This window comes from Hyla sarda, chromosome 4 (genome assembly GCF_029499605.1).
Source record: "Hyla sarda isolate aHylSar1 chromosome 4, aHylSar1.hap1, whole genome shotgun sequence".
NCBI lineage: Eukaryota > Metazoa > Chordata > Amphibia > Anura > Hylidae > Hyla > Hyla sarda.
In genome coordinates, this window is record NC_079192.1 from 416,889,887 (window position 1) to 416,915,483 (window position 25,597).

A 25,597-nucleotide genomic window follows, 5' to 3' on the forward strand; every position below is an offset into this window, starting at 1 on the left:
ACACATCAGTCACATGATATATACCAGAGGAGACGGTCTCTTATACACACAGCAGTCACATGATATACACCAGAGGAGACGGTCTCTTATATACACAGCAGTCACATGATATATACCAGAGGAGACGGTCTCTTATATACACAGCAGTCACATGATATATACCAGAGGAGACGGTCTCTTATATACACAGCAGTCACATGATATATACCAGAGGAGACGGTCTCTTATACACACAGCAGTCACATGATATACACCAGAGGAGAGCGTCTCTTATATATACAGCAGTCACATGATATATACCAGAGGAGACGGTCTCATATATATACAGCAATCACATGATATATACCAGAGGAGACGGTCTCTTATATACACAGCAGTCACATGATATATGCCAGAGGAGACGGTCTCTTATATACACAGCAGTCACATGATATATACCACAGGAGACGGTCTCTTATACACACAGCAGTCACATGATATATACCAGAGGAGACGGTCTCTTATATACACAGCAGTCACATGATATATACCACAGGAGACGTTCTCTTATAAACACAGCAGTCACATGATATATACCAGGGGAGACGGTCTCTTATATACACAGCAGTCACATGATATATACCAGAGGAGAGCGTCTCTTATATACACAGCAGTCACATGATATATACCAGGGGAGAGCGTCTCTTATATACACAGCAGTCACATGATATATACCAGGGGAGAGCGTCTCTTATATACACAGCAGTCACATGATATATACCAGAGGAGACGGTCTCTTATATACACAGCAGTCACATGATATCTACCAGAGGAGACGGTCTCTTATATACACAGCAGTCACATGATATATACCAGAGGAGACGGTCTCTTACATACACAGCAGTCACATGATATATACCAGAGGAGACGGTCTCTTATATACACAGCAGTCACATGATATATACCAGAGAAGACGGTCTCTTATATACACAGCAGTCACATGATATCTACCAGAGGAGACAGTCTCTTATATACACAGCAGTCACATGATATATACCAGAGGAGACGGTCTCTTATATACACAGCAGTCACATGATATCTACCAGAGGAGACGGTCTCTTATATACACAGCAGTCACATGATATCTACCAGAGGAGACGGTCTCTTATATACACAGCAGTCACATGATATATACCAGAGGAGACGGTCTCTTATATATACAGCAGTCACATGATATATACCAGAGGAGACGGTCTCTTATATACACAGGAGTCACATGATATATACCAGAGGAGACGGTCTCTTATATACACAGCAGTCACATGATATCTACCAGAGGAGAGCGTCTCTTATATATGCAGCAGTCACATGATATATACCACAGGAGACGTTCTCTTATAAATACAGCAGTCACATGATATATACCAGAGGAGACGGTCTCTTATATATACAGCAGTCATATGATATATACCAGAGGAGACGGTCTCTTATATACACAGCAGTCACATGATATATACCAGAGAAGAGGGTCTCTTATATACACAGCAGTCACATGATATCTACCAGAGGAGACGGTCTCTTATATACACAGCAGTCACATGATATCCACCAGAGGAGACGGTCTCTTATATACACAGCAGTCACGATATATACCAGAGGGGAGCGTCTCTTATATACACAGCAGTCACATGATATATACCAGAGGAGACGGTCTCTTATATATCAGTCACATGATATCTACCAGAGGAGACGGTCTCTTATATATACAGCAGTCACATGATATATACCAGAGGAGACGGTCTCTTATATACACAGCAGTCACATGATATATACCAGAGGAGACGGTCTCTTATATACACAGCAGTCACATGACATATACCAGAGAAGACGGTCTCTTATATACACAGCAGTCACATGATATATACCAGAGGAGACGGTCTCTTATATACACAGCAGTCACATGATATATACCAGGGGAGACGGTCTCTTATATACACAGCAGTCACATGATATATACCAGAGGAGAGCGTCTCTTATATACACAGCAGTCACATGATATATACCAGGGGAGAGCGTCTCTTATATACACAGCAGTCACATGATATATACCAGGGGAGAGCGTCTCTTATATACACAGCAGTCACATGATATATACCAGAGGAGACGGTCTCTTATATACACAGCAGTCACATGATATCTACCAGAGGAGACGGTCTCTTATATACACAGCAGTCACATGATATATACCAGAGGAGAGGGTCTCTTATATATACAGCAGTCACATGATATATACCAGAGGAGACGGTCTCTTATATACACAGCAGTCACATGATATATACCAGAGAAGACGGTCTCTTATATACACAGCAGTCACATGATATCTACCAGAGGAGACAGTCTCTTATATACACAGCAGTCACATGATATATACCAGAGGAGACGGTCTCTTATATATACAGCAGTCACATGATATATACCAGAGGAGACGGTCTCTTATATACACAGGAGTCACATGATATATACCAGAGGAGACGGTCTCTTATATACACAGCAGTCACATGATATCTACCAGAGGAGAGCGTCTCTTATATATGCAGTGTCACATGATATCTACCAGAGAAGACGGTCTCTTATATACACAGCAGTCACATGATATCTACCAGAGGAGACGGTCTCTTATATACACAGGAGTCGGTCTCTTATATACACAGCAGTCACGTAATATCTACCAGAGGAGACGGTCTCTTATATACACAGCAGTCACATGATATCTACAAGAGGAGACGGTCTCTTATATACACATCAGTCACATGATATATACCAGAGGAGACGGTCTCTTATACACACAGCAGTCACATGATATACACCAGAGGAGACGGTCTCTTATATACACAGCAGTCACATGATATATACCAGAGGAGACGGTCTCTTATATACACAGCAGTCACATGATATATACCAGAGGAGACGGTCTCTTATATACACAGCAGTCACATGATATATACCAGAGGAGACGGTCTCTTATACACACAGCAGTCACATGATATACACCAGAGGAGAGCGTCTCTTATATATACAGCAGTCACATGATATATACCAGAGGAGACGGTCTCATATATATACAGCAATCACATGATATATACCAGAGGAGACGGTCTCTTATATACACAGCAGTCACATGATATATGCCAGAGGAGACGGTCTCTTATATACACAGCAGTCACATGATATATACCACAGGAGACGGTCTCTTATACACACAGCAGTCACATGATATATACCAGAGGAGACGGTCTCTTATATACACAGCAGTCACATGATATATACCACAGGAGACGTTCTCTTATAAACACAGCAGTCACATGATATATACCAGGGGAGACGGTCTCTTATATACACAGCAGTCACATGATATATACCAGAGGAGAGCGTCTCTTATATACACAGCAGTCACATGATATATACCAGGGGAGAGCGTCTCTTATATACACAGCAGTCACATGATATATACCAGGGGAGAGCGTCTCTTATATACACAGCAGTCACATGATATATACCAGAGGAGACGGTCTCTTATATACACAGCAGTCACATGATATCTACCAGAGGAGACGGTCTCTTATATACACAGCAGTCACATGATATATACCAGAGGAGACGGTCTCTTACATACACAGCAGTCACATGATATATACCAGAGGAGACGGTCTCTTATATACACAGCAGTCACATGATATATACCAGAGAAGACGGTCTCTTATATACACAGCAGTCACATGATATCTACCAGAGGAGACAGTCTCTTATATACACAGCAGTCACATGATATATACCAGAGGAGACGGTCTCTTATATACACAGCAGTCACATGATATCTACCAGAGGAGACGGTCTCTTATATACACAGCAGTCACATGATATCTACCAGAGGAGACGGTCTCTTATATACACAGCAGTCACATGATATATACCAGAGGAGACGGTCTCTTATATATACAGCAGTCACATGATATATACCAGAGGAGACGGTCTCTTATATACACAGGAGTCACATGATATATACCAGAGGAGACGGTCTCTTATATACACAGCAGTCACATGATATCTACCAGAGGAGAGCGTCTCTTATATATGCAGCAGTCACATGATATATACCACAGGAGACGTTCTCTTATATATACAGCAGTCACATGATATATACCAGAGGAGACGGTCTCTTATATATACAGCAGTCATATGATATATACCAGAGGAGACGGTCTCTTATATACACAGCAGTCACATGATATATACCAGAGAAGAGGGTCTCTTATATACACAGCAGTCACATGATATCTACCAGAGGAGACGGTCTCTTATATACACAGCAGTCACATGATATCCACCAGAGGAGACGGTCTCTTATATACACAGCAGTCACGATATATACCAGAGGGGAGCGTCTCTTATATACACAGCAGTCACATGATATATACCAGAGGAGACGGTCTCTTATATATCAGTCACATGATATCTACCAGAGGAGACGGTCTCTTATATATACAGCAGTCACATGATATATACCAGAGGAGACGGTCTCTTATATACACAGCAGTCACATGATATATACCAGAGGAGACGGTCTCTTATATACACAGCAGTCACATGACATATACCAGAGAAGACGGTCTCTTATATACACAGCAGTCACATGATATATACCAGAGGAGACGGTCTCTTATATACACAGCAGTCACATGATATATACCAGGGGAGACGGTCTCTTATATACACAGCAGTCACATGATATATACCAGAGGAGAGCATCTCTTATATACACAGCAGTCACATGATATATACCAGGGGAGAGCGTCTCTTATATACACAGCAGTCACATGATATATACCAGGGGAGAGCGTCTCTTATATACACAGCAGTCACATGATATATACCAGAGGAGACGGTCTCTTATATACACAGCAGTCACATGATATCTACCAGAGGAGACGGTCTCTTATATACACAGCAGTCACATGATATATACCAGAGGAGAGGGTCTCTTATATATACAGCAGTCACATGATATATACCAGAGGAGACGGTCTCTTATATACACAGCAGTCACATGATATATACCAGAGAAGACGGTCTCTTATATACACAGCAGTCACATGATATCTACCAGAGGAGACAGTCTCTTATATACACAGCAGTCACATGATATATACCAGAGGAGACGGTCTCTTATATATACAGCAGTCACATGATATATACCAGAGGAGACGGTCTCTTATATACACAGGAGTCACATGATATATACCAGAGGAGACGGTCTCTTATATACACAGCAGTCACATGATATCTACCAGAGGAGAGCGTCTCTTATATATGCAGTGTCACATGATATATACCACAGGAGACGTTCTCTTATATACACAGCAGTCACATGATATATACCAGAGGAGACGGTCTCTTATATACACAGCAGTCATATGATATATACCAGAGGAGACGGTCTCTTATACACACAGCAGTCACATGATATCTACCAGAGGAGACGGTCTCTTATATATACACAGCAGTCACATGATATATACCAGGGGAGACGGTCTCTTATATACACAGCAGTCACATGATATATACCAGAGGAGAGCGTCTCTTATATACACAGCAGTCACATGATATATACCAGGGGAGAGCGTCTCTTATATACACAGCAGTCACATGATATATACCAGGGGAGAGCGTCTCTTATATACACAGCAGTCACATGATATATACCAGAGGAGACGGTCTCTTATATACACAGCAGTCACATGATATCTACCAGAGGAGACGGTCTCTTATATACACAGCAGTCACATGATATATACCAGAGGAGACGGTCTCTTACATACACAGCAGTCACATGATATATACCAGAGGAGACGGTCTCTTATATACACAGCAGTCACATGATATATACCAGAGAAGACGGTCTCTTATATACACAGCAGTCACATGATATCTACCAGAGGAGACAGTCTCTTATATACACAGCAGTCACATGATATATACCAGAGGAGACGGTCTCTTATATACACAGCAGTCACATGATATCTACCAGAGGAGACGGTCTCTTATATACACAGCAGTCACATGATATCTACCAGAGGAGACGGTCTCTTATATACACAGCAGTCACATGATATATACCAGAGGAGACAGTCTCTTATATACACAGCAGTCACGATATATACCAGAGGAGACGGTCTCTTATATACACAGCAGTCACATGATATCTACCAGAGGAGACGGTCTCTTATATATACAGCAGTCACATGATATATACCAGAGGAGACGGTCTCTTATATACACAGCAGTCACATGATATATACCAGAGTAGACGGTCTCTTATATACACAGCAGTCACATGATATATACCAGAGGAGACGGTCTCTTATATATACAGCAGTCACATGATATATACCAGAGGAGAGCGTCTCTTATATACACAGCAGTCACATTATATATACCAGAGGAGAGCGTCTCTTATATACACAGCAGTCACCTGATATCTACCAGAGAAGACGGTCTCTTATATACACAGCAGTCACATGATATCCACCAGAGGAGACGGTCTCTTATATACACAGCAGTCACATGATATATACCAGGGGAGAGCGTCTCTTATATATACAGCAGTCACCTGATATCTACCAGAGAAGACAGTCTCTTATATACACAGCAGTCACATGATATATACCAGGGGAGAGCGTCTCTTATATACACAGCAGTCACATGATATATACCAGAGGAGAGCGTCTCTTATATATACAGCAGTCACCTGATATCTACCAGGGAAGACAGTCTCTTATATACACAGCAGTCACATGATATATACCAGAGGAGACGGTCTCTTATATATACAGCAGTCACATGATATATACTAGAGGAGACGGTCTCTTATATACACAGCAGTCACATGATATATACCAGAGGGGAGAGTGTCTTATATACACAGCAGTCACATGATATATACCAGAGGAGACGGTCTCTTATATACACAGCAGTCACATGATATATACCAGAGGAGACGGTCTCTTATATATACAGCAGTCACATGATATATACTAGAGGAGACGGTCTCTTATATACACAGCAGTCACATGATATATACCAGAGGGGAGAGTGTCTTATATACACAGCAGTCATATGATATATACCAGAGGAGACGGTCTCTTATATACACAGCAGTCACATGATATATACCAGGGGAGATGGTCTCTTATATACACAGCAGTCACATGATATATACCAGAGGAGACGGTCTCTTATATACACAGCAGTCACATGATATATACCAGAGGAGACGGTCTCTTATATACACAGCAGTCACATGATATATACCAGAGGAGACGGTCTCTTATATACACAGCAGTCACATGATATATACCAGAGGAGAGAGTCTCTTATATACACAGCAGTCACATGATATATACCAGAGGAGACGGTCTCTTATATACACAGCAGTCACATGATATATTGCAGAGGAGACGTCTCTTATATACACAGCAGTCACATGATATATACCAGAGGAGACGGTCTCTTATATACACAGCAGTCACATGATATATACCAGGGGAGACGGTCTCTCATATATACAGCAGTCACATGATATATACCAGAGGAGACGGTCTCTTATACACACAGCAGTCACATGATATCTACCAGAGGAGACGGTCTCTTATATACACAGCAGTCACATGATATCTACCAGAGGAGACGGTCTCTTATATACACAGCAGTCACATGATATATACCAGAGGAGACGGTCTCTTACATACACAGCAGTCACATGATATATACCAGAGGAGACGGTCTCTTATATACACAGCAGTCACATGATATCTACCAGAGGAGACGGTCTCTTATATATGCAGCAGTCACATGATATATACCAGAGGAGACGGTCTCTTATATATACAGCAGTCACATGATATCTACCAGAGGAGACGGTCTCTTATATATACAGCAGTCACATGATATATTGCAGAGGAGACATCTCTTATATACACAGCAGTCACATGATATATACCAGAGGAGACGGTCTCTTATATACACAGCAGTCACATGATATCTACCAGAGGAGACGTCTCTTATATATACAGCAGTCACATGATATATACTAGAGGAGACGGTCTCTTATATACACAGCAGTCACATGATATATACCAGGGGAGACGGTCTCTTATATACACAGCAGTCACATGATATATACCAGAGGAGAGCGTCTCTTATATACACAGCAGTCACATGATATATACCAGAGGAGAGCGTCTCTTATATACACAGCAGTCACATGATATATACCAGAGGAGACGGTCTCTTATATATACAGCAGTCACATGATATATTGCAGAGGAGACGGTCTCTTATATATGCAGCAGTCACATGATATATACCAGAGGAGACGGTCTCTTATATATACAGCAGTCACATGATATATACCAGAGGAGACGGTCTCTTATATATACAGCAGTCACATGATATATTGCAGAGGAGACATCTCTTATATACACAGCAGTCACATGATATATACCAGGGGAGAGCGTCTCTTATATACACAGCAGTCACATGATATATACCAGAGGAGACTGTCTCTTATATACACAGCAGTCACATGATATATACCAGAGGAGACGGTCTCTTATATACACAGCAGTCACATGATATATACCAGAGGAGACTGTCTCTTATATATACAGCAGTCACATGATATATACCAGAGGAGAGCGTCTCTTATATACACAGCAGTCACATGATATCTACCAGAGGAGACGGTCTCTTATATATGCAGCAGTCACATGATATATACCAGAGGAGACGGTCTCTTATATACACAGCAGTCACATGATATCTACCAGAGGAGACGGTCTCTTATATATGCAGCAGTCACATGATATATACCAGAGGAGACTGTCTCTTACATACACAGCAGTCACATGATATATACCAGAGGAGACGGTCTCTTACATACACAGCAGTCACATGATATATACCAGAGGAGACGGTCTCTTATATACACAGCAGTCACATGATATATACCAGAGGAGACGGTCTCTTATATACACAGCAGTCACATGATATCTACCAGAGGAGACGGTCTCTTATATACACAGCAGTCACATGATATCTACCAGAGGAGAGCGTCTCTTATATACACAGCAGTCACATGATATATACCAGGGGAGACGGTCTCTTATATACACAGCAGTCACATGATATATACCAGAGGAGAGCGTCTCTTATATACACAGCAGTCACATGATATATACCAGGGGAGAGCGTCTCTTATATACACAGCAGTCACATGATATATACCAGGGGAGAGCGTCTCTTATATACACAGCAGTCACATGATATATACCAGAGGAGACGGTCTCTTATATACACAGCAGTCACATGATATCTACCAGAGGAGACGGTCTCTTATATACACAGCAGTCACATGATATATACCAGAGGAGACGGTCTCTTACATACACAGCAGTCACATGATATATACCAGAGGAGACGGTCTCTTATATACACAGCAGTCACATGATATATACCAGAGAAGACGGTCTCTTATATACACAGCAGTCACATGATATCTACCAGAGGAGACAGTCTCTTATATACACAGCAGTCACATGATATATACCAGAGGAGACGGTCTCTTATATACACAGCAGTCACATGATATCTACCAGAGGAGACGGTCTCTTATATACACAGCAGTCACATGATATCTACCAGAGGAGACGGTCTCTTATATACACAGCAGTCACATGATATATACCAGAGGAGACGGTCTCTTATATATACAGCAGTCACATGATATATACCAGAGGAGACGGTCTCTTATATACACAGGAGTCACATGATATATACCAGAGGAGACGGTCTCTTATATACACAGCAGTCACATGATATCTACCAGAGGAGAGCGTCTCTTATATATGCAGCAGTCACATGATATATACCACAGGAGACGTTCTCTTATATATACAGCAGTCACATGATATATACCAGAGGAGACGGTCTCTTATATATACAGCAGTCATATGATATATACCAGAGGAGACGGTCTCTTATATACACAGCAGTCACATGATATATACCAGAGAAGAGGGTCTCTTATATACACAGCAGTCACATGATATCTACCAGAGGAGACGGTCTCTTATATACACAGCAGTCACATGATATCCACCAGAGGAGACGGTCTCTTATATACACAGCAGTCACGATATATACCAGAGGGGAGCGTCTCTTATATACACAGCAGTCACATGATATATACCAGAGGAGACGGTCTCTTATATATCAGTCACATGATATCTACCAGAGGAGACGGTCTCTTATATATACAGCAGTCACATGATATATACCAGAGGAGACGGTCTCTTATATACACAGCAGTCACATGATATATACCAGAGGAGACGGTCTCTTATATACACAGCAGTCACATGACATATACCAGAGAAGACGGTCTCTTATATACACAGCAGTCACATGATATATACCAGAGGAGACGGTCTCTTATATACACAGCAGTCACATGATATATACCAGGGGAGACGGTCTCTTATATACACAGCAGTCACATGATATATACCAGAGGAGAGCGTCTCTTATATACACAGCAGTCACATGATATATACCAGGGGAGAGCGTCTCTTATATACACAGCAGTCACATGATATATACCAGGGGAGAGCGTCTCTTATATACACAGCAGTCACATGATATATACCAGAGGAGACGGTCTCTTATATACACAGCAGTCACATGATATCTACCAGAGGAGACGGTCTCTTATATACACAGCAGTCACATGATATATACCAGAGGAGAGGGTCTCTTATATATACAGCAGTCACATGATATATACCAGAGGAGACGGTCTCTTATATACACAGCAGTCACATGATATATACCAGAGAAGACGGTCTCTTATATACACAGCAGTCACATGATATCTACCAGAGGAGACGGTCTCTTATATACACAGCAGTCACATGATATATACCAGAGGAGAGGGTCTCTTATATATACAGCAGTCACATGATATATACCAGAGGAGACGGTCTCTTATATACACAGCAGTCACATGATATATACCAGAGAAGACGGTCTCTTATATACACAGCAGTCACATGATATCTACCAGAGGAGACAGTCTCTTATATACACAGCAGTCACATGATATATACCAGAGGAGACGGTCTCTTATATATACAGCAGTCACATGATATATACCAGAGGAGACGGTCTCTTATATACACAGGAGTCACATGATATATACCAGAGGAGACGGTCTCTTATATACACAGCAGTCACATGATATCTACCAGAGGAGAGCGTCTCTTATATATGCAGTGTCACATGATATATACCACAGGAGACGTTCTCTTATATACACAGCAGTCACATGATATATACCAGAGGAGACGGTCTCTTATATACACAGCAGTCATATGATATATACCAGAGGAGACGGTCTCTTATATACACAGCAGTCACATGATATCTACCAGAGGAGACGGTCTCTTATATACACAGCAGTCACATGATATCTACCAGAGGAGAGCGTCTCTTATATACACAGCAGTCACATGATATATACCAGGGGAGACGGTCTCTTATATACACAGCAGTCACATGATATCTACCAGAGGAGAGCGTCTCTTATATATGCAGTGTCACATGATATATACCACAGGAGACGTTCTCTTATATACACAGCAGTCACATGATATATACCAGAGGAGACGGTCTCTTATATACACAGCAGTCATATGATATATACCAGAGGAGACGGTCTCTTATACACACAGCAGTCACATGATATATACCAGAGAAGAGGGTCTCTTATATACACAGCAGTCACATGATATCTACCAGAGGAGACAGTCTCTTATATACACAGCAGTCACATGATATCCACCAGAGGAGACGGTCTCTTATATACACAGCAGTCACATGATATATACCAGAGGAGACAGTCTCTTATATACACAGCAGTCACGATATATACCAGAGGAGACGGTCTCTTATATACACAGCAGTCACATGATATCTACCAGAGGAGACGGTCTCTTATATATACAGCAGTCACATGATATATACCAGAGGAGACGGTCTCTTATATACACAGCAGTCACATGATATATACCAGAGTAGACGGTCTCTTATATACACAGCAGTCACATGATATATACCAGAGGAGACGGTCTCTTATATATACAGCAGTCACATGATATATACCAGAGGAGAGCGTCTCTTATATACACAGCAGTCACATTATATATACCAGAGGAGAGCGTCTCTTATATACACAGCAGTCACCTGATATCTACCAGAGAAGACGGTCTCTTATATACACAGCAGTCACATGATATCCACCAGAGGAGACGGTCTCTTATATACACAGCAGTCACATGATATATACCAGGGGAGAGCGTCTCTTATATATACAGCAGTCACCTGATATCTACCAGAGAAGACAGTCTCTTATATACACAGCAGTCACATGATATATACCAGGGGAGAGCGTCTCTTATATACACAGCAGTCACATGATATATACCAGAGGAGAGCGTCTCTTATATATACAGCAGTCACCTGATATCTACCAGGGAAGACAGTCTCTTATATACACAGCAGTCACATGATATATACCAGAGGAGACGGTCTCTTATATATACAGCAGTCACATGATATATACTAGAGGAGACGGTCTCTTATATACACAGCAGTCACATGATATATACCAGAGGGGAGAGTGTCTTATATACACAGCAGTCACATGATATATACCAGAGGAGACGGTCTCTTATATACACAGCAGTCACATGATATATACCAGAGGAGACGGTCTCTTATATATACAGCAGTCACATGATATATACTAGAGGAGACGGTCTCTTATATACACAGCAGTCACATGATATATACCAGAGGGGAGAGTGTCTTATATACACAGCAGTCACATGATATATACCAGAGGAGACGGTCTCTTATATACACAGCAGTCACATGATATATACCAGGGGAGATGGTCTCTTATATACACAGCAGTCACATGATATCTACCAGAGGAGACGGTCTCTTATATACACAGCAGTCACATGATATATACCAGAGGAGACGGTCTCTTATATACACAGCAGTCACATGATATATACCAGAGGAGAGAGTCTCTTATATACACAGCAGTCACATGATATATACCAGAGGAGACGGTCTCTTATATACACAGCAGTCACATGATATATTGCAGAGGAGACGTCTCTTATATACACAGCAGTCACATGATATATACCAGAGGAGACGGTCTCTTATATACACAGCAGTCACATGATATATACCAGGGGAGACGGTCTCTCATATATACAGCAGTCACATGATATATACCAGAGGAGACGGTCTCTTATACACACAGCAGTCACATGATATCTACCAGAGGAGACGGTCTCTTATATACACAGCAGTCACATGATATCTACCAGAGGAGACGGTCTCTTATATACACAGCAGTCACATGATATATACCAGAGGAGACGGTCTCTTACATACACAGCAGTCACATGATATATACCAGAGGAGACGGTCTCTTATATACACAGCAGTCACATGATATCTACCAGAGGAGACGGTCTCTTATATATGCAGCAGTCACATGATATATACCAGAGGAGACGGTCTCTTATATATACAGCAGTCACATGATATCTACCAGAGGAGACGGTCTCTTATATATACAGCAGTCACATGATATATTGCAGAGGAGACATCTCTTATATACACAGCAGTCACATGATATATACCAGAGGAGACGGTCTCTTATATACACAGCAGTCACATGATATCTACCAGAGGAGACGTCTCTTATATATACAGCAGTCACATGATATATACTAGAGGAGACGGTCTCTTATATACACAGCAGTCACATGATATATACCAGGGGAGACGGTCTCTTATATACACAGCAGTCACATGATATATACCAGAGGAGAGCGTCTCTTATATACACAGCAGTCACATGATATATACCAGAGGAGAGCGTCTCTTATATACACAGCAGTCACATGATATATACCAGAGGAGACGGTCTCTTATATATACAGCAGTCACATGATATATTGCAGAGGAGACGGTCTCTTATATATGCAGCAGTCACATGATATATACCAGAGGAGACGGTCTCTTATATATACAGCAGTCACATGATATATACCAGAGGAGACGGTCTCTTATATATACAGCAGTCACATGATATATTGCAGAGGAGACATCTCTTATATACACAGCAGTCACATGATATATACCAGAGGAGACTGTCTCTTATATACACAGCAGTCACATGATATATACCAGAGGAGACGGTCTCTTATATACACAGCAGTCACATGATATATACCAGAGGAGACTGTCTCTTATATATACAGCAGTCACATGATATATACCAGAGGAGACGGTCTCTTATATACACAGCAGTCACATGATATATACCAGGGGAGACGGTCTCTTATATACACAGCAGTCACATGATATATACCAGAGGAGAGCGTCTCTTATATACACAGCAGTCACATGATATATACCAGAGGAGACTGTCTCTTATATACACAGCAGTCACATGATATATACCAGAGGAGACGGTCTCTTATATACACAGCAGTCACATGATATATACCAGAGGAGACTGTCTCTTATATATACAGCAGTCACATGATATATACCAGAGGAGAGCGTCTCTTATATACACAGCAGTCACATGATATCTACCAGAGGAGACGGTCTCTTATATATGCAGCAGTCACATGATATATACCAGAGGAGACGGTCTCTTATATACACAGCAGTCACATGATATCTACCAGAGGAGACGGTCTCTTATATATGCAGCAGTCACATGATATATACCAGAGGAGACTGTCTCTTACATACACAGCAGTCACATGATATATACCAGAGGAGACGGTCTCTTACATACACAGCAGTCACATGATATATACCAGAGGAGACGGTCTCTTATATACACAGCAGTCACATGATATATACCAGAGGAGACGGTCTCTTATATACACAGCAGTCACATGATATCTACCAGAGGAGACGGTCTCTTATATACACAGCAGTCACATGATATCTACCAGAGGAGACGGTCTCTTATATACACAGCAGTCACATGATATATACCAGGGGAGAGAGTCTCTTATATACACAGCAGTCACATGATATATACCAGAGGAGACGGTCTCTTATATATACAGCAGTCACATGATATATACCAGAGGAGACGGTCTCTTATATACACAGCAGTCACATGATATATACCAGAGGAGACGGTATCTTATATATACAGCAGTCACATGATATCTACCAGAGGAGACGGTCTCTTATATATACACAGCAGTCACATGATATATACCAGAGGAGACGGTCTCTTATATATACAGCAGTCACATGATATATTGCAGAGGAGACGTCTCTTATATACACAGCAGTCACATGATATATACCAGGGGAGATGGTCACTTATATACACAGCAGTCACATGATATATACCAGGGGAGACGGTCTCTTATATACACAGCAGTCACATGATATATACCAGGGGAGACGGTCACTTATATACACAGCAGTCACATGGACAGCACTATAGTCACAACCAAATCAGCACCCACAGAGGTCTCTACACGGCCCCCCTCCCTTTTATTCTCATTCTCTCTCTCTTTCTTTCTCTCTCCCTCTCTATCAGTCTCATTCCCGCTCTCCCTATCAGTCTCATTCTCCCTCTATCAGTCTCATTCCCGCTCTCCCTATCAGTCTCATTCTCCCTCTATCAGTCTCATTCCCTCTTTCTCTATGTCAGCCCCATTCCCCCCGGCTCTCTCTCTCTCTCATTCAGTCTCATTTCCATTCTCTGTCTCTTTCTCTCTCTCTCATCCTAGCATTCTTCTCTATCTCTCTGTCTCATCCCACCAGTCTCCTTCTCTCTCTGTCTCATTCCCTCTATGCCAGTCTCCTCTCTCTGTCTCATTCCCTCTCTATCAGTCTCCTCTCTCTGTCTCATTCCCTCTCTATCAGTCTCCTCTCTCGGTCTCATTCCCTCTTTCTCTCTCAGTCTCATTCCCTCTCTCTCATCCCATCAGTCTCCTTCTCTCTCGGTCTCATTCCCTCTCTCTCTCCATCAGTCTCTCTCTCTCTCAGTCTCATTCCCTCTCTCTCATCCCATCAGTCTCATTCACTTTCTGTCTCATTCCCTCTCTCTCATCCCATCAGTCTCCTTCTCTCTCGGTCTCATTCCCTCGGTCTCATTCCCTCTCTCTCTGTCTCCTTCTCTCGGTCTCCTTCCCTCTCTCTATCTATCTATCAGTTTCCTTCTCTCTCAGTCTCATTCCCTCTCTCTCCCTCAGTATTATTCTCTCGGTCTCATTCCCTCTCTCTCTCTCAGACTCCTTCTCTCGGTCTCATTCCCTTTCTCTCTCTCTATCAGTCTTGTCTCACGGTCTCATTCCTTCTCTCTCTGTCTCATTCCCTCTCTCTCTATCAGTCTCCTTCTCTCTCGGTCTCATTCCCTCTCTCTCTATCAGTCTCCTCTCTCGGTCTCATTCCCTCCCTCTCTCTATCAGTCACCTTCTCTCTCGGTCTCATTCCCTCTCTCTCTATCAGTCTCCTCTCTCGGTCTCATTCCCTCTCTCTCTCTATCAGTCTCCTTCTCTCTCAGTCTCATTCCCTCTCTCTCCCTCAGTCTTATTCTCTCGGTCTCATTCCCTCTCTCTCTCTCGGTCTCATTCCCTCTCTCTCTCTCTCTCTCTCTCTATGAGTCTCCTTCACTTTCTGTCTCATTCCCTCTCTTTCTATCAGTCTCCTTCTCTCTCGGTCTCATTCCCTCTCTCTCCCTCAGTCTTATTCTCTCGGTCTCATTCCCTCTCTCTCTCGGTCTCATTCTCTCTCTCTCTCTCTCTGTCTCCTTCTCTCGGTCTCATTCCCTCTCTCTCTCTCTCTCTCTCTCTCTCTCTCTCTCTATGAGTCTCCTTCACTTTCTGTCTCATTCCCTCTCTTTCTATCAGTCTCCTTCTCTCTCGGTCTCATTCCCTCTCTCTCCCTCAGTCTTGTTCTCTCGGTCTCATTTCCTTTCTCTCTCTATCAGTCTTGTCTCACGGTCTCATTCCTTCTCTCTCGGTCTCATTCCTTCTCTCTCTCGGTCTCATTCTCTCTCTCTCCCTCTGTCTCCTTCTCTCGGTCTCATTCCCTCTCTCTCTCTCTCTCTCTCTCTATGAGTCTCCTTCACTTTCTGTCTCATTCCCTCTCTTTCTATCAGTCTCCTTCTCTCTCGGTCTCATTCCCTCTCTCTCCCTCAGTCTTATTCTCTCGGTCTCATTTCCTTTCTCTCTCTATCAGTCTTGTCTCACGGTCTCATTCCTTCTCTCTCGGTCTCATTCCCTCTCTCTCTATCAGTTTCCTTCTCTCTCGGCCTCATTCCCTCTCTCTCTCTCTCTCTCTCTCTCTGTCTCCTTCTCTCTCGGTCTCATTCCCTCTCTCTCATCCCATCAGTCTCCTTCACTTTCTGTCTCATTCCCTCGCTCTCTATCAGTCTCTCATTCAGTCTCATTTCCATTCTCTGTCTCTTTCTCTCTCTCTCATCCTAGCATTCTTCTCTATCTCTCTGTCTCATCCCACCAGTCTCCTTCTCTCTCTGTCTCATTCCCTCTATGCCAGTCTCCTCTCTCTGTCTCATTCCCTCTCTCTCTCTATCAGTCTCCTCTCTCGGTCTCATTCCCTCTCTCTCTATCAGTCTCCTTCTCTCTCGGTCTCATTACCTCTCTCTCTATCAGTCTCCTCTCTCTGTCTCATTCCCTCTCTCTCTATCAGTCTCCTTCTCTCTCGGTCTCATTCCCTCTCTCTCTATCAGTCTCCTTCTCTCTTGGTCTCATTCCCTCTCTCTCTATCAGTCACCTTCTCTCTCGGTCTCATTCCCTCTCTCTTTATCAGTCTCCTCTCTCGGTCTCATTCCCTCTCTCTCTCTATCAGTCTTCTTCTCTCTCAGTCTCATTCCCTCTCTCTCCCTCAGTCTTATTCTCTCGGTCTCATTCCCTCTCTCTCTCTCGGTCTCATTCCCTCTCTCTCTCTCTCTCTCTCTCTCTCTGAGTCTCCTTCACTTTCTGTCTCATTCCCTCTCTTTCTATCAGTCTCCTTCTCTCTCGGTCTCATTCCCTCTCTCTCCCTCAGTCTTATTCTCTCGGTCTCATTCCCTCTCTCTCTCGGTCTCATTCTCTCTCTCTCTCTCTCTGTCTCCTTCTCTCGGTCTCATTCCCTCTCTCTCTCTCTCTCTCTCTCTATGAGTCTCCTTCACTTTCTGTCTCATTCCCTCTCTTTCTATCAGTCTCCTTCTCTCTCGGTCTCATTCCCTCCCTCTCTCTCTATCAGTCTCCTTCTCTCTCGGTCTCATTCCCTCTCTCTCCCTCAGTCTTATTCTCTCGGTCTCATTTCCTTTCTCTCTCTATCAGTCTTGTCTCACGGTCTCATTCCTTCTCTCTCGGTCTCATTCCCTCTCTCTCTCGGTCTCATTCTCTCTCTCTCCCTCTGTCTCCTTCTCTCGGTCTCATTCCCTCTCTCTCTCTCTCTCTCTCTCTATGAGTCTCCTTCACTTTCTGTCTCATTCCCTCTCTTTCTATCAGTCTCCTTCTCTCTCGGTCTCATTCCCTCTCTCTCCCTCAGTCTTATTCTCTCGGTCTCATTTCCTTTCTCTCTCTATCAGTCTTGTCTCACGGTCTCATTCCTTCTCTCTCGGTCTCATTCCCTCTCTCTCTCTCTCTCTCTCTCTCTGTCTCCTTCTCTCTCGGTCTCATTCCCTCTCTCTCATCCCATCAGTCTCCTTCACTTTCTGTCTCATTCCCTCGCTCTCTATCAGCCTCTCATTCAGTCTCATTTCCATTCTCTGTCTCTTTCTCTCTCTCTCTCATCCTAGCATTCTTCTCTATCTCTCTGTCTCATCCCACCAGTCTCCTTCTCTCTCTGTCTCATTCCCTCTATGCCAGTCTCCTCTCTCTGTCTCATTCCCTCTCTCTCTCTATCAGTCTCCTCTCTCGGTCTCATTCCCTCTCTCTCTATCAGTCTCCTTCTCTCTCGGTCTCATTACCTCTCTCTCTATCAGTCTCCTCTCTCTGTCTCATTCCCTCTCTCTCTATCAGTCTCCTTCTCTCTCGGTCTCATTCCCTCTCTCTCTATCAGTCTCCTTCTCTCTCGGTCTCATTCCCTCTCTCTCTCTATCAGTCTCCTTCTCTCTCAGTCTCATTCCCTCTCTCTCATCCCATCAGTCTCCTTCACTTTATGTCTCAATCCCTCTCTCTCATCCCATCAGGGTCCTTCTCTCTCGGTCTCATTCCCTCTCTCTCTGTCTCCTTCTCTCGGTCTCCTTCCCTCTCTCTATCTATCTATCAGTTTCCTTCTCTCTCGGTCTCATTCCCTCTCTCTCAGACTCCTTCTCTCGGTCTCATTCCCTTTCTCTCTCTCTATCAGTCTTGTCTCACGGTCTCATTCCTTCTCTCTCGGTCTCATTCCCTCTCTATCAGTCTTCTCTCTCGGTCTCATTCCCTCTCTCTCTATCAGTCACCTTCTTTCTCGGTCTCATTCCCTCTCTCTCTATCAGTCTCCTCTCTCGGTCTCATTCCCTCTCTCTCTATCAGTCTCCTTCTCTCTCAGTCTCCTTCCCTCTATCTCCCTCAGTCTTATTCTCTCGGTCTCATTCCCTCTCTCTCTCTCTCTCTCTATGAGTCTCCTTCACTTTCTGTCTCATTCCCTCTCTTTCTATCAGTCTCCTTCTCTCTCGGTCTCATTCCCTCCCTCTCTCTCTATCAGTCTCCTTCTCTCTCAGTCTCGTTCCCTATCTCTCCCTCAGTCTTATTCTCTCGGTCTCATTCCCTCTCTCTCTCTCTGTCTCCTTCTCTCGGTCTCATTCCCTCTCTCTCTCTCTCTCTCTATGAGTCTCCTTCACTTTCTGTCTCATTCCCTCTCTTTCTATCAGTCTCCTTCTCTCTCGGTCTCATTCCCTCTCTCTCCCTCAGTATTATTCTCTCGGTCTCATTTCCTTTCTCTCTCTCTGTCTCCTTCTCTCGGTCTCATTCCCTCTCTCTCTATCAGTCTTGTCTCACGGTCTCATTCCTTCTCTCTCGGTCTCATTCCCTCTCTCTCTCTCTATCAATTTCCTTCTCTCTTGGTCTCATTCCCTCCCTCTCTCTCTCTGTCTCCTTCTCTCTCGGTCTCATTCCCTCTCTCTCATCCCATCAGTCTCCTTCACTTTCTGTCTCATTCCCTCTCTCTCTATCAGTCTCCTTCTCTCTTGGTCTCATTCCCTCTCTCTCCCTCAGTCTTATTCTCCCAGTCTCAATCCCTCTCTCTCTCTAGAAGTCTCCCTCTCTCTATCAGTCTCCTTCTCTCTTGTTCTCATTCCCTCTCTCTCTCTCTCGGTCTCATTCCCTCCCTCCCTCTCTCTATCAGTCTTCTTCACTTTCTGTCTCATTCCCTCTCTCTCTCTATCAGTCTCCTTTTCTCTCGGTCTCATTCCCTCTCTCTCTCTCAGTCTCCTTCTCTCGGTCTTATTCCCTCTCTCTCATCCCATCAGTTTCCTTCACTTTCTGTCTCATTCCCTCTCTCTCTCTCGATCAGTCTCCTTCTCTCTCGGTCTCATTCCCTCTCTCTCTGTCTCCTTCCCTCCCTCTCTCTATCAGTTTCCTTCTCTCTTGGTTTCATTCCCTCTCTCTCCCTCAGTCTTATTCTCTCGGTCTCATTCCTTCTCTCTCTATCTCTCTCAGTCTCCTTCTCTCGGTCTCATTCCCTCTCTCTCTATCAGTCTTGTCTCACGGTCTCATTCCTTCTCTCTCGGTCTCATTTTCTCTCTCTCTCTCTCAGTTTCCTTCTCTCTCGGTCTCATTCCCTCCCTCTCTCTATCAGTCTCCTTCTCTCTGTCTCATTCCCTCTCTCTCTATCAGTCTCCTTCTCTCTCGGTCTCATTCCCTCCCTCTCTGTCTCCTTCTCTCTCGGTCTCATTCCCTCCCTCTCTCTATCAGTCTCCTTCTCTCTTGGTCTCATTCCCTCTCTCTCTGTCTCCTTCTCTCTCTGTCTCATTCCCTCTCTCTCTATCTGTCTCCTTCTCTCTTGGTCTCATTCCCTCCCTCTCTCTATCAGTCTCCTTCTCTCAGTCTCATTCCCTCTCTCTCTCTATCAGTCTCCTTCTCTCTCGGTCTCATTCTCTCTCTCTCAGTCTCCTTCTCTCGGTCTTATTCCCTCTCTCTATCAGTCTCCTTCTCTCTCGGTCTCATTCCCTCTCTCACTCTCTCTCAGTCTTATTCCCTCTCTCTCATCCCATCAGTCTCCTTCACTTTCTGTCTCATTCCCTCTCTCCCTCAGTCTTCTTCTCTCTTTCCCCGGCAGTCTCACCCACAGTCTCGCCCTCTCTTACCGTCTCGTTTTTCTTGCTGAACACGGGCATGGCCACGGTGGTCATCAGGAGCAGACTCTGGGCTTGGGAAGCAAAAAGCTGCAGACAGACAGAAAGAAAAACGCAAGTTAGATCGATGCGCGATGTGTCATGGCGGCGCCAGACGGTCCTCCGCCCTCCACAGAACCGGGCAGTGGGTCACAGCGTGGCCCCTAGCATGTCTTCTGTACAATGGTCTGAATGAGCAATGATCATCCTCCTCCGCAGGCTTCTGGACTGTCCAATACTTTGGCGTCTGTTTGTCTGATAATCCAGAATATCAAGGTTCTGTAACTTTAACTTTCTCATCATTTTCAAACTCTCTGCTTGCTGTCAGTGTATAGAAATACTCTTATTCACATTAAAGGCTGACGACCCAACTTGATTATGTCTTTATTGATGAGAGAGCTCTGATATCATGCAATTGTTTGTGGATTTACAGTGGGGGTCAGGGGGGTCTGCTGCTGCAGCTCTTTCCCAGTTCACTAACAAGAATAGGACAGATGGATAAAGGACTGGAATATTCTATGGAAGAAGAACTGAAAACCTCAATATGCACAATGCCAAGCAGCAGATGAAGAGAGGTTAAGCCACCATGACTTGAAGTAGTACCTATAGGTGGCGCCACACACTGAATATTCTTTCCTTTTCCAAACAGTGTGTCTCCAGCTGTTGCAAAACTACAACTCCCGGCATGCTCGTACAGCCTTTTGAGACAGACTGTTTGGAAAACACTGATCTATCTCATATCTTTTTGTTCTTTCTTTATCTATCTATCTATCTATAAGCAAAAGAGTTATAGCAGCACACTGCTAGCACAAAGCTATATATAAAAAAATATGAAATAGGATATGCTATATTGCTATAGTGAAAAATTGAGGTTCTTAGCTTACCATTTGGCCAAATAGTGTGAACCATCCCACCATGATAAGGTGACCTCATTTGGACAGACCCTACACTATGAATACGCCTCTGAGCAGTCAGTTTCCAGGCTTGTAAGGTCCCGTCCCAATGAGGTCACCTTATCATGGTGGGATGGTTCACACTATTTCGCCAAATATCTATCTATCTATCTATCTCTCTCATATCTATCTCTCTCATATCTATCTATCTCATATCTATCTATCCATCCATCTATCTCTCTCATATTTATCTATCCATCTATGTCTCTCATATCTATCTATCTCATATCTATCCATCTATCTCTCTCTCTCATATCTATCTATCTCATATCTATCTCATATCTATCTATCTATCTATCTATCCATCTATGTCTCTCATATCTATCTATCCATCTATCTCTCTCATATCTATCTATCCATCTATGTCTCTCATATCTATCTATCCATCTATGTCTCTCATATCTATCTATCCATCTATCTCTCTCATATCTATCTATCCATCTATGTCTCTCATATCTATCTATCCATCTATGTCTCTCATATCTATCTATCCATCTATGTCTCTCATATCTATCTATCTCCTCTCTATCTCGTATCTATCTATCTCATATCTATCTATCTCATATCTATCTATCTATCTATCTATCCATCCATCTATGTCTCTCATATCTATCTATCCATCTATCTCTCTCATATCTATCTATCCATCTATGTCTCTCATATCTATCTATCCATCTATGTCTCTCATATCTATCTATCTATCCATCTATCTCTCTCATATCTATCTATCCATCTATGTCTCTCATATCTATCTATCCATCAATGTCTCTCATATCTATCTATCTCCTCTCTATCTCATATCTATCTATCTATCTCTATCTATTTCTTTATCTCTCTATTTTTCTATCTCAGTGTTTTCTCAACAGTGAGTCTCCAGCTGTTGCAAAATTACAACCCCCAGCATGCCCGGACATCATCTGCAGTTTCACACACAAGATGTGTATCTGTAATGTTCCGCTCTGGATGTCTTCATCTGGTAATAGGGGGGCAAAGTACGCGGCCAATAAAATCCTCTGCCAGCCGGTTGCCGGGCAAAGCTTCAGGACTGTTTGCGGATTTCCCAGCAACTATCAGATCTGTTGGCGCGTGGCCGTGGTCCAGAACATCTTCTCCCATCATTACGGCTTCATTGTGTTTGTCGTCCCCCCACCACCCCCACCCCCGTACCCAATACAGCGGGCGGCACCATCTGCCGCCATTATAAAAACATACAGGGATGGTCACCCAGCTTTTCCAAGATCCTAAATGGCAAGTCCGCGTACATAGCAGGTTGGAGCTCAGCTGATTGGTCATTCCGGAGTCTGGAAAAGCTGAGTGCCATCCTGAAGGAGAAATTTAAGACAACACGACACAATACCGTGCAAGAAGATGACACTTTCACAAACACTAACCAAACTAGAACCACTGGGACACGAGGCACCCACAACATTGAAAGCACTGGTTACCTCCTCTGAGTGTGGCAGCTGTGGCACACGGGATGGACGGATGATGGGAGTAGTTGGGGGGGTGGGTGGTGGAATGGAACCGGATGGGGAGAAAACGGTACAATGAGAAATGAGACAAGGAACCGAACAAATCAGACACATGAAGGTGAATGTTGTGAAATTATTCCAATTTCTAAGGCCTTGTTCACATGGCAAAATTTTGCCAGAAAATTCTGCTGCAGCAGAGTCCCATTGTTTTCAATGAGGAGACAGCGTATTTCCGAGCGGTCCTAGTGCTGGCATGTTCTGCCTTGTGAACAACATAGCCTTAAAGGGGTATTCCAGCTTTATACATCTTATCCCCTAACCAAAGGACAGGGAATAAGATGTACAATCACAGGGGTCCCGCTGCTGGGACCCCCGTGATCTCGGTGCAGCCCCCGGCATTCTGTGCCGAGCGCTGCCTCTGAGACGTGACATCACGGCCACGCCCCCTCGTGACATCACGCCAAGCCTCCTCCATTCACGTCTATGGGAGGGGGCGTGACGGCCGTCACGCCCCCTCCCATAGACATGAATGGAGGAGGCGTGGTGTGATGTCACGAGGGGGCATGGCCATGACATCACGTCTCAGTCTCGGAGGCAGCGCCCGGCACAGAATGCTGGGGGGTGCACAGAGATCGCGGTGGTCCCCCTGTGATCATATATCTCATCCCCTGTCCTTTGCATCGGGGATAAGATGTATAAAGCCGGAATACCCCTTTAAAGAGTAATAGAATATATCCATTCCTAAAGGACTCTTCATGGGTCGTTCCAGCAGCAGGTGGCACCACTACGGCCTATGAAGACTGCAATATTATGTAGATGAATCACTGTATATGGGAAAAAGTTTCTCAAAATTTAACGTAGACTTTGCATTTCGGTTTTCTCCGTTTTCACCATCTCTGCTTGTTGTCAGTGAAGAACACCTTTCGTATTGGTAGATAATTACTGCGTAAGTGTAAAAACCTTATACCTTTCACAGCCTAAGTTTTGTTACAATTGCATCCAGTCTAGACGATCCGCTGTGAGGTACACAGCTGTGACTCCTGACTAGTGTTGAGCGCGAATAATCGAAATGCTAATTTTTACTGCGAATAACGGCATTTCGTGATTTTGCCAATATTTAGAATATAGTTATATATATTCGTAATTACAAATATATATATATATATTTTTTGCGAATATCGGCACTTCCAGTCAGAGGACACTGATCCCTCCCTTCTTTTAGGTGAAAGATAGAATGGCGCATGCGCACTATGCGAATTTCATTACGAATTTTCGCATTAAAAAAAGTAACACAGCGAATATGCAAATTTCGTGAATATGGGACTAATATTCGCGAAATATCGTGAATTCGAATATGGCCTATGCCGCTCATCACTACTCCTGACCAGTGTGCCCTAACCAGGGTGCCTCCAGATGTTGCAAAACTACAACTCCCAGCATCGCCCGGACAGCCTCCAGCAAAAAAAAACATGGAAACCTCTAGGGAAACCATGGCTGGAGGATTGTCCTTCCCTTGGGCTTAGATCAGTGTTTCCCAACCAGTGTGACTCCAGCTGTTACACATCTACAAATTCAGGCATGCTGGGATTTGTAGTTTTGCAACAGTAATGAAACATCACAAAATGCTTATAAGAATAATGCGTATTATTGCAATTTTCTACTTTACTTTTTTAGGCAACACATTT

The 25,597-nt window shown here is 43.5% G+C and overlaps 1 protein-coding gene across 1 annotated transcript in view; it reads right to left on the bottom strand.

Annotated features, from left to right (window-relative positions):
• Positions 1–25,597, bottom strand: part of CACNA2D4 (calcium voltage-gated channel auxiliary subunit alpha2delta 4) — a 256,253-nt gene that overhangs the window by 191,308 nt on the left and 39,348 nt on the right. The window contains exon 14 of the mRNA XM_056517887.1: positions 21,461–21,538. Within this exon, the coding sequence (XP_056373862.1) occupies positions 21,461–21,538 (78 nt within the window). The remainder of the gene's footprint in view (positions 1–21,460; positions 21,539–25,597) is intronic.